Source organism: Onychomys torridus, chromosome 3, assembly GCF_903995425.1.
Source record: "Onychomys torridus chromosome 3, mOncTor1.1, whole genome shotgun sequence".
Lineage (NCBI taxonomy): Eukaryota > Metazoa > Chordata > Mammalia > Rodentia > Cricetidae > Onychomys > Onychomys torridus.
The window spans coordinates 120,391,565-120,402,616 of NC_050445.1; the positions used below are offsets into that span (position 1 = coordinate 120,391,565).

At 40.9% G+C, this 11,052-nt stretch overlaps 1 protein-coding gene and 1 pseudogene across 1 annotated transcript; one reads left to right on the forward strand and one right to left on the reverse strand.

Annotated features, from left to right (window-relative positions):
• Positions 1–2,275: 2,275 nt before the first annotated feature.
• LOC118579845 lies at positions 2,276–4,489 on the forward strand (annotated as a pseudogene).
• A 4,345-nt stretch (positions 4,490–8,834) lies between these two features.
• LOC118579844 (lithostathine-2-like) lies at positions 8,835–11,052 on the reverse strand. Its single transcript, XM_036181581.1, has 5 exons — positions 10,989–11,052; positions 10,307–10,446; positions 9,865–10,002; positions 9,083–9,194; positions 8,835–8,902 (listed from the first exon to the last, which is right to left on the reverse strand). The coding sequence occupies exons 1-5, from the start codon at positions 11,050–11,052 to the stop codon at positions 8,835–8,837; spliced, it is 522 nt and encodes a 173-aa protein (XP_036037474.1).

An 11,052-nucleotide genomic window follows, 5' to 3' on the forward strand; every position in this document is an offset into this window, starting at 1 on the left:
GTTTAACCATGTGGCATGGTACCAGTTCTGCCTTCACATCTTGCTTCTCATGAGGGCGGCTACTGGCAGTGTCTCCTGACTCAGACTTCCACTTCCCAGAATTCTTCTCTCTTCTTATACCATCTATACTATACTTCCTGCCTGGCTATTGGCCAATCAGCATTTTATTTATCAGTCAATCAGAGCAACACATTCACAGCAGATAGAAAGACCTCCCCAGCAATTATTAGTTTCACAATGACAATTTTGTTCAAGTCTATCATGAATTTTGACTATATTTAATCCCCATTACCCTCTAATCTTCACCGTATTAGCTGCCTTCACATTCTCTAGTAGCCCTTGCATTTTTGCATTATGTTTTCACACACACACACCTGTGTGCTTGTATCTCTATGTAAATGTGTGTGTATGTGTGTGCATCTATAACATTACTTGTACATATGAAAGAAAATATATCCTACAAATAAAATTATAAATATCTGTGTTTTCTGATGGTCTTAAGCAGACTATGTGAAAGGGTCCTTTAATCCACAAAATGGACATGGCCCATAGGTTGAGAATGATTGTTCTATAGAGTCATAATCACTTTTTCTAAAGATCAAGGTGTAGATAACACTAAAAGCTTTTTTCAAAAGGATTATTGTATTGTTTTTATTCCTGTGTGTGTATGTGTGTGTGTGTGTGTGGTGTGTGTGTGTGTGTGTGTGTGTGTCTGTGCACATATGTGCATGATACTGTGGTAATAAGAAGAGGGCATTGGATCTCCTGGAGTTGGAGTTACAGGACGTTGTGAACTGCTTGATACAGACAATAGCAACTGAACTCAGGTCGGCTGCAAGAGCAGCAAGAAGTCACAAATGCTAAGACATCTCCCCAGACCCTTTAAAATCTTAAATGATAGCTCCTAAGTCATCTTGTGCTATATCCTCAGTGTATTGGATTACATGGTTTGAAAAAAGAAGGATAATTCTTCATGGTGCATTCTGTAATTAAAGAGAAATAAAATGTTACTATGGTGGAAAATCAATACAAAATTTACCCACTGGCAGAATCTAACGGTGGGTCAGCATAAACAATGAGGGAGAGTCTAATGAAATGTGTGGAAGCTGTACTGTATAAGGTGAAATGTAATCTTTATTGATATTAAGGTTCACTGAAGAGAAGGGAAGCAGCATGGACTTTCTGTTTGTGAGACAGAAAACATTCTCCTGAGCAATTTAGGATGAGAAGGGTGATCCAAACAGGAGTAGGCCTGCAACATGGGCAGCTGACATCTAGGAAAGTGGAAAAGACAACTAGAATCTGTAAACGGAAAAGTTTGGAGAGTAAAGGGTGTGCGGTATGAAGCTAAAGAAAAGAGAAAAACAGAACAGGAAAATACCAGAATAGAAAACATTGAGTTCAGCCTTTTTTCTTGTGTAGGGCACATTAGAGAAGGCACCTAACTTGTCTAAATCTTAAATTGTCTATTTGCTTCACAGGCTGGTGTGCTCCATACCATGTGCTGCTGCAAACCGGGCTCCACACCTCACAGATTGTCCTGATCTGGAGTCAGACATGTCTGCTGCTCCTGCTGCTCCCCACCCCCAATAGCCATCTTGAATTCCTGGAAGGCTTCTGTACCTGCTCAGGGACATGGGAAGGAGGAATTTGGATGCTGTCATAGAACAAAATAGGTTTTTTTTTTTTTTAACTTGAGAAGTTGGCCAATGGTGAATGTGAAGAATTCATCACCTGTGGTCATTCCCATGATGTTCCAGAAATGTGACTCCTACTGCCAGGATTTCTGTATGCCATCTGTGCCAAAGGCAAGGCTTCTGAGACTCCTTGCCCCTCCCCTTGATCAACTGCCATGACCCTTCTACCTTACCCTGTTGCATATAAAAGACCTACCAGTACATACATAGCCTGACAAGATTTGCTATTCCCAGCTGTCAGGTAAGTGTTTTTACAAGAGGAACACTCCTCAATACAAGCTATTCCAGATAGATGTAGGGAAAGAGACAAAGGGATGGCATAAAATGTTCTAGATGTACTGGTATGCTAGTGGGGGACCAAACTGCCTTTGTATTCCTGTGGCTATAAATTCCTAAAATCTCAAGAGAAGGGGTTGAGTATATGGGGATGCCAGACAGCCTTCTGAACTAAGAAATCAAGAGACAAAAGGCCTTGTGGAGAATCAAGCTTGCTGTGTTCACCACTCCTAAAGTTTCCTTCCCTTCTTCAACAGAATTGTTGATTTGGAATTCAAATCTAAGACTACCTGCTACACAACATGGCTCAGAACAATGCACACCATATCTTGTTTGCATGCCTGATGCTCCTGTCATGCAGCCAAGGTAAGCTTGTTGCACCATGATCCCTACAGACCTGAAGGCTTTGCTTCATTCCTAAACCTGCTCATGTTCTTCGGGAAAGGAAATGGTGAACAATGGAAGTAATTGCTTCACTGATTACAGTTAAATAGATCCTCCAATCCAAGAAGATTTGAGTTGGGATACTAATTTATCACCTGTTCATGACCACCAATGTTTTCTTAGTTGTTCTGGTTAAATCTAGAAGTCTTTATTAATTCATGGAGGCGTTTTTGCAGAGAATAGAAAATTATGGATAATATAAGAAGCAGATGAAAGGCAAGAGCTTCAGAAAAATGAGGGAACAACTGTGGAGAAATAGCAACAGAAAGTAATAGCGAGTTCTTGTCTCAAGGAAAGAAAACCTAGGAGAGAAAAGAAAGAAAGCAGGAGAGTAGAGTAAGCAGTCACTCTGCTGCTGCTTTACATCTTTGCATATCTATAGAGTATCTTCAACAATGGCTGTCTCATATTCCAGGCTTTGCCCCTTCCTCAGTACCTCCTTCATTCCCTTCTCTCTTCCCAGGCCAGAAGGCTGAAGAAGGCTTGCCTATGGACGAAAAAGACCTCCCTTCTGCCAGGATCAACTGCCCAGAAGGTGCTAATGCCTATGGTTCCCACTGCTACTACTTCATTGAAGATCGTTTGACCTGGGGGAGGCAGATGTAAGTTAAAAGAGAAATATGGGGGAGAGAGGTATCTGAAGGTAAAGACAGTTAACATTTCCTGGTAGCTTCATAATAGAGGACTGCTCACCTATTTTCCCCATACCAATGTTAGGATGACCCTTGATGGTGACTTTTGCTCACTCTGAATCTTTCCAGCAGAGATCTTGATGCTGAGTCACAGTACCATCAGGAACATTTCTTCACTATCCTTTTTCTCAAACATTCCTAGTAAGACTAATATATTGTTCAGTAACACCCTTCTCCATTGAGTAATCTATTTTCTCTCTGAACATCTACAGCTCTTTTGCCAGAATATGAATTCAGGCCACCTTGTGTCAGTGCTCAGCCAGGCTGAGGGCAACTTTGTGGCCTCTCTGGTTAAGGAGAGTGGTACTACAGCTGCCAATGTCTGGATTGGACTCCATGACCCCAAAAGTGTGAGTGTGTGGCCTCTTTATCTTCCAATAATCAGGTGAAGGAGAAGTGGGAGAATCAAGCCTAGCCCGTGCAAAGCCAATTTTGCAACACTTGTAGAAAAGTAATGTGTTTGTGGGTGCTAGAATATATGAGCATGTTGAGGTTCATTGAGGATAGTTGTAGAGATAGCTGGGGATCAACTTATTAGAGCTCCATGCATTCATGGCCAGTTTTATTGTATTTCTTGAGAAGTGTTTGTTATGTACTCAGTATTATTTATTATATATCTTGATGATTTCTGTGTTAGGAGAGAATCCTTTTGAGATGACAGAGAAGAAAATAATTTATTGCTTGTTTTGGTGAAGCTGTTGCTTTATGAAAGCATCTAGTACTATCTAGTGATATGCTGAAATAGGCAAGGTTTGATTCTCAAGAAAGAGACAGACACCTTTCTGTGATACATGTTTAGGTGTCTTTGTAAAGTTCAGAGCACTTACTTCTCTGAAGGACAGTGAAAGGAGCTGGATATATCAGGAAGAAAGACGTAAAAGCAAAGAAACACTATGATTCTCAATGGGAGTAGGATATTTATTTTTGTCCTATATTTTGGTCCATTTCTGAATATACACATGGTGCAGGTGTTTCTACCACTTTGAGTGACATTGGCTCCATTTGACATTTCCACTGTAGAACCGCCGTTGGCACTGGAGTAGCGGATCTCTGTTTCTCTACAAGTCATGGGCCACTGGAGCTCCCAGCACCAGCAATCGTGGCTTTTGTGTGTCACTGCTTTCAAACACAGGTAGGAGACAAAGAGTTTGCTGTTTGCTTCTTTTGCTTGGCTCTGGGGACAGACCTGGGGCTGCAGGTAGAGGAAGGGTTACTTATGCAAGAAATAGAAGTTCCCCTTGTTTCCTATCTTGAGTCTCAGAACTAGGTGAAACCACACTCTCTCCCTCTGACTTTTTTCATTGACTTGTAGCATACAAGAAGTGGAAGGATGAAAACTGCGAGGGGCAATACTCCTTTGTCTGCAAGTTCCAAAGTTAAAGTCACCTGAACAACAAATGTCCTGAACTCAGTTACTATGGATTAGAAAATGAAACAAGACCATCTGTTCACCCCAAATTAGATACTCTTTTCTGTTGAACTTTCAACACATTTGTAGTATTGTATCAACCCCCATTTTTTAGACCCCTGACCTAATGAAAATAAAATTGTGTCCACCACTTGTGCTGTCTTCTGTGTCTGCTGTGTTCATTGCCAATGGTTGGTACCCGAGACAGAAGGGATTCTAGCACTGTCAAGCTTGCTCTGGAATTGCCATTGTTAAAATCGCAGCCTTCATCAACCCTTTGTGCCTTTTCTTAAGATACATTTAAAAGGCATGCATTCCTTGCAATTGCTTAGAGTGTGATTTATATAAATTGTGAATAGCATGGGTATTTTGGTACTGTATGGGATTTTAGAAGCTTAAGTTCTAAGGAAGCCACTTTTCTGTACTCAAGGGAAACAATTTTAAAAACCATAGTTGATTTGAGATTTTAAGGAAATTGCTTGCTTTAAAATACTGAATAAATTGGTGACCAACAGCCAGAGGCTTAAAGGCCAGTGTAGTTTGTTAAATATTATTCTTTGAATGAATTAATGAATAAACATATGATGATTTAAATAAATAAAATGTATATTAATATTTAATTGCCCTTTAAGGAAGCTTTCTACAAATGCAGTGAAGAATTCAAATTTTAATAAACTTAACAATATAATTCAGCCATAAGCACCTATTATATTGATGAAAACATTAAGTAAAATTTGATGAAACAGTTCAATCCAATCAAAGAGCACTCATTGTCAGTCTGAATTATAACTATATCCACATAATCTGAAAAACAACTAAGATGCAGTTTGTATAGTCACATATCCATAGAGGATATGAGTTATACTGAAAGATACAAAATGTTTCAAAGAAAAATATGCAAAGATAAGATATAAATAACCACAAAATAATTAAAGCATATTGATATAAGTTTACCGAAGATGTTATAGCTGGGACCCTATTAGATGGGAAGCAAAGTAAGAAAGAAAGTTTACAAGATAGATCCCTGACTATAGTACAGAACTGAAAACAAAATGTAATATAATATATTAAAAAAATCACACCTAATGATTGTCAAATCCATGGGAGTCTAGCTCCCACTTTTTTCAAGGTACTTGGTGGGGGAGAAAGGGATAAGAATATGAAATAGAAAGTGAGACTTAGCCAATGAGAAGAATACAGAAACACATGATAGCTTTGGGAGGGTCTGGATCACTACCCAACAACCTCAAGGGATTGGGGGGGGAAAAAGGCTTTTTTCCTGAACATCTCATGGGGAGAGGCAAAAGACCTCACCCTTGCTAGATCAAAGCACACCATACAGCCAAATGGTGACCCTTCCAAACACCTGGTAAGCATGCTTGTGGCCAAATCATCTACTTACGCAGCCCTGCTAGGTAAAGCAAGCTCTGATTCCATGATCCTGAGTAAGTTCTCATTATATACCCTCTGTGGGCTCCCACACAAAACAACTTGGGCTCATAGGGGCCATATCCCAAAATCAATCACATATCTCATTTTACAGATTAGATGGTGAGATAAAGGCTGAACTACATAAATTGGTGTACAAATGTATCATAACACACATACAATTGTCATATGTCTTTGTCAAAGTTGACAGTTTACCTAAATTTTAATATGGAAGTTAAAAATAAATTAATAAAATACCATCTGAGCACAAGATACTTTTACCAAAGAAATAAGACTATACTTTTTCCTTTTCTAGAATTCCTTTTATTTCCTTGTCTTGTCTTATTACTCTAGCTAACATGTGAAACAATGCATTGAATCAGAATGGAACAAGTGGAATGTTCTTCATTTATTTCCATTATTTTACTGTAAATGCTTCAATTTTGCCCATGTACCATAATGTTGACTATATATAGCTTTGTTTGCTCATGTAACCTACATTATGTTGAAATATGTCCTCAAAGTTTCCTTTAGGTCTTTTATGCAAAGACTTCAACCAAAAATCTTTATTTCCTGTCTCTTCATTCTGTACATACCTTTTTCCACCCAGCCATGTTCTTTCCTTCCTAGTGATGGGATTAAAGGAATGTGTGATTTCCAAATACTGGTAACAAGGCATAAGATCACAAGTGCTGGGATTAGAGACATGAGACTCACCAGGGACTGAGATTAAAGGTATGTGCCACCACTGCCTGGCTCGGTTTCTCTCCTAGACTAGGCCAATCTCATGTAGCCCAGTGTGAACTTGAATTTATAGAAATCCTGATGGATCTCTGCCTCTGCCTCCTGAGTGCTATGATTAAAGGTGTGTGCCACAACTGTCTGGCCTCTATGTTTAATCTAGTGGCTTGTTCTGTTCTCTGATATTTAGGTAAATTTTATTAGGGTACACAATATATCACCACAGCTATCCTGTGTTTCTGTCTTTCTTCTCATTGTCTAGGTCTTTCTTTCTATCTGATAGTTGCTTACCCCTTGTCCTCTACCTAAGTACCCTTGAAAAAGTAGGAGCTGGATTCCCACAGATGTTGCCCAAACAGGGACGTAGGTGCAGAGTCTCATACAGAGGGGGCACCTCAAAGCATGGGGCATGCCTGGTAATAATTAAGTTGAGGTGGTGATATTCTATTCTTCAGGAGTAAAATTGTAAATATAAAATAGAGTAGTTAAAGTTAGGCTACAGCAAGTCTCTCTCTCTCTCTCTCTCTCTCTCTCTCTCTCTCTCTCTCTACTAACTTAGGTTTAAAGTTGTAAAAAAAAAATTGGTGAAAGTTGAGAAATATAGGCTTTAGAGATATGGTGAAGATTTAATAAGAGTGTCACTTAGGCTAAGAGCAGGTTTTCCCAAGCAGGACCTAGGCACACAAAGTGGCACCCAGGACTGTGCAAACACTGTGAACCTGGCTGTCCAAGAATGAAAAGCCTCTTTGAAGACTACTAGCTTCAGATTGCAGCAAAATGAGTAGCTACCCTAGACAGGCCTCATGGGCTGAAAACCTTGGGGCATCATCACAGTGGTGGCAGACACCATGAGCCAGTGTGGCTGAGGGGTTCTGTGTGCTTTCTGCTGTGAAAGAGCCATGGAGGGAAAAATGCAGTCAGCCAGCCAGAGGAACATGGCAGAAGGTTACACTCAACATTTAAGAACCCAGCAGAGACCCTGCAGGAGGGGCAATTGGTAGGCAGTGCCAATGGTTTGGAGTGCAGCAGAGACTTCAGACCCCCATCAACAGGAACAGAGCCATGGGTGCAGCTGGAGAGCGAGAGTGCAGGGTGCTGTGGCAGCTGTGCAAGAGACAAAGTCACCAGAGAAAGATGACTGCAGGGTGCACACCAAGAGGACCAGGAAACAGATGCCTCCGCATCTTCATGTGTGCATTCAGGGACACCAAGATAGGTCTGACTACCATGAGCAGCAGTGATCAGAGATCCCTGCAGACCAGGCAGTATCCCCAAAGGCAAAACCATGGTAAAGGTAGTATGGGACCTGAGAGAAGTTGCTGGCTGATAGGATGCCTGGGATAGGATGAGCCCTGGTGTGGATCGAGAAACAGAGGTATGGAAATCCTCCCTGAAATGAAATGCACAGGGTCTGAGTCTCTAGCAGCAACATGCAGCAGCAGCTCTCCAGGCAGAATGGTTGAGATACACTGAAACTCAAGCCAGCCTGAGCTCCCAGCAGCAGGTGGAGATGCCATGAGGGTGGCAATTGGCTTTGTAAGCAGGGGATGCTACTGAGGCCTCCCAGACTCAGACTGTTGCATACAAAACCACCTGCAGAGGTAAAGAAACATAAGGAAGTTGCAGCTCCTAGTATCTGGGAGGCACTGGGAGGCACATAGATCCTCTGCAGCATGAGATGGTTGGATCCTTGAATATAGAAAAGTGGCTTCCTTAGAACTTAAGCTTCTAAAATTCCATACAGTACCAAAATACCCATGCTATTCACAATTTATATAAATCACACTCTAAGCAATTGCAAGGAATGCATGCCCTTTAAATGTATCTTAAGAAAAGGCACAAAGGGTTGATGAAGACTGCAATTTTAACAATGGCAATTCCAGAGCAAGCTTGACAGTGCTAGAATCTCTTCTGTCTCGGGTACCCAACCATTGGCAATGAACACAGCAGACACAGAAGACAGCACAAGTGGTGGACACAATTTTATTTTCATTAGGTCAGGGGTCTAAAAAATGGGGTTGATACAAATACTACAAATGTGTTGAAAGTTCAACAGAAAAGAGTATCTAATTTGGGGTGAACAGATGGTCTTGTTTCATTTTCTAATCCATAGTAACTGAGTTCAGGACATTTGTTGTTCAGGTGACTTTAACTTTGGAACTTGCAGACAAAGGAGTATTGCCCCTCGCAGTTTTCATCCTTCCACTTCTTGTATGCTACAAGTCAATGAAAAAAGTCAGAGGGAGAGAGTGTGGTTTCACCTAGTTCTGAGACTCAAGATAGGAAACAAGGGGAACTTCTATTTCTTGCATAAGTAACCCTTCCTCTACCTGCAGCCCCAGGTCTGTCCCCAGAGCCAAGCAGAAGAAGCAAACAGCAAACTCTTTGTCTCCTACCTGTGTTTGAAAGCAGTGACACACAAAAGCCACGATTGCTGGTGCTGGGAGCTCCAGTGGCCCATGACTTGTAGAGAAACAGAGATCCGCTACTCCAGTGCCAACGGCGGTTCTACAGTGGAAATGTCAAATGGAGCCAATGTCACTCAAAGTGGTAGAAACACCTGCACCATGTGTATATTCAGAAATGGACCAAAATATAGGACAAAAATAAATATCCTACTCCCATTGAGAATCATAGTGTTTCTTTGCTTTTACGTCTTTCTTCCTGATATATCCAACTCCTTTCACTGTCCTTCAGAGAAGTAAGTGCTCTGAACTTTACAAAGACACCTAAACATGTATCACAGAAAGGTGTCTGTCTCTTTCTTGAGAATCAAACCTTGCCTATTTCAGCATATCACTAGATAGTACTAGATGCTTTCATAAAGCAACAGCTTCACCAAAACAAGCAATAAATTATTTTCTTCTCTGTCATCTCAAAAGGATTCTCTCCTAACACAGAAATCATCAAGATATATAATAAATAATACTGAGTACATAACAAACACTTCTCAAGAAATACAATAAAACTGGCCATGAATGCATGGAGCTCTAATAAGTTGATCCCCAGCTATCTCTACAACTATCCTCAATGAACCTCAACATGCTCATATATTCTAGCACCCACAAACACATTACTTTTCTACAAGTGTTGCAAAATTGGCTTTGCACGGGCTAGGCTTGATTCTCCCACTTCTCCTTCACCTGATTATTGGAAGATAAAGAGGCCACACACTCACACTTTTGGGGTCATGGAGTCCAATCCAGACATTGGCAGCTGTAGTACCACTCTCCTTAACCAGAGAGGCCACAAAGTTGCCCTCAGCCTGGCTGAGCACTGACACAAGGTGGCCTGAATTCATATTCTGGCAAAAGAGCTGTAGATGTTCAGAGAGAAAATAGATTACTCAATGGAGAAGGGTGTTACTGAACAATATATTAGTCTTACTAAGGAATGTTTGAGAAAAAGGATAGTGAAGAAATGTTCCTGATGGTACTGTGACTCAGCATCAAGATCTCTGCTGGAAAGATTCAGAGTGAGCAAAAGTCACCATCAAGGGTCATCCTAACATTGGTATGGGGAAAATAGGTGAGCAGTCCTCTATTATGAAGCTACCAGGAAATGTTAACTGTCTTTACCTTCAGATACCTCTCTCCCCCCATATTTCTCTTTTAACTTACATCTGCCTCCCCCCAGGTCAAACGATCTTCAATGAAGTAGTAGCAGTGGGAACCATAGGCATTAGCACCTTCTGGGCAGTTGATCCTGGCAGAAGGAAGGTCTTTTTCGTCCATAGGCAAGCCTTCTTCAGCCTTCTGGCCTGGGAAGAGAGAAGGGAATGAAGGAGGTACTGAGGAAGGGGCAAAGCCTGGAATATGAGACAGCCATTGTTGAAGATACTCTATAGATATGCAAAGATGTAAAGCAGGCAGCAGAGTGACTGCTTACTCTACTCTCCTGCTTTCTTTCTTTTCTCTCCTAGGTTTTCTTTCCTTGAGACAAGAACTCGCTATTACTTTCTGTTGCTATTTCTCCACAGTTGTTCCCTCATTTTTCTGAAGCTCTTGCCTTTCATCTGCTTCTTATATTATCCATAATTTTCTATTCTCTGCAAAAACGCCTCCATGAATTAATAAAGACTTCTAGATTTAACCAGAACAACTAAGAAAACATTGGTGGTCATGAACAGGTGATAAATTAGTATCCCAACTCAAATCTTCTTGGATTGGAGGATCTATTTAACTGTAATCAGTGAAGCAATTACTTCCATTGTTCACCATTTCCTTTCCCAAAGAACATGAGCAGGTTTAGGAATGAAGCAAAGCCTTCAGGTCTGTAGGGATCATGGTGCAACAAGCTTACCTTGGCTGCATGACAGGAGCATCAGGCATGCAAACAAGATATGGTGTGCATTGTTCTGAGCCAT

Excerpts from the sequence above, each read along its gene's own strand:
- LOC118579844 (XM_036181581.1), bottom strand. The coding sequence starts at position 11,052 with ATGGCTCAGAACAATGCACACCATATCTTGTTTGCATGCCTGATGCTC. Across the intron at positions 10,003-10,306 it reads TGACCTGGGGGGAGGCAGAT|CTCTTTTGCCAGAATATGAA; the intron begins GTAAGTTAAAAG and ends GAACATCTACAG. Across the intron at positions 8,903-9,082 it reads GTCACTGCTTTCAAACACAG|CATACAAGAAGTGGAAGGAT; the intron begins GTAGGAGACAAA and ends ATTGACTTGTAG.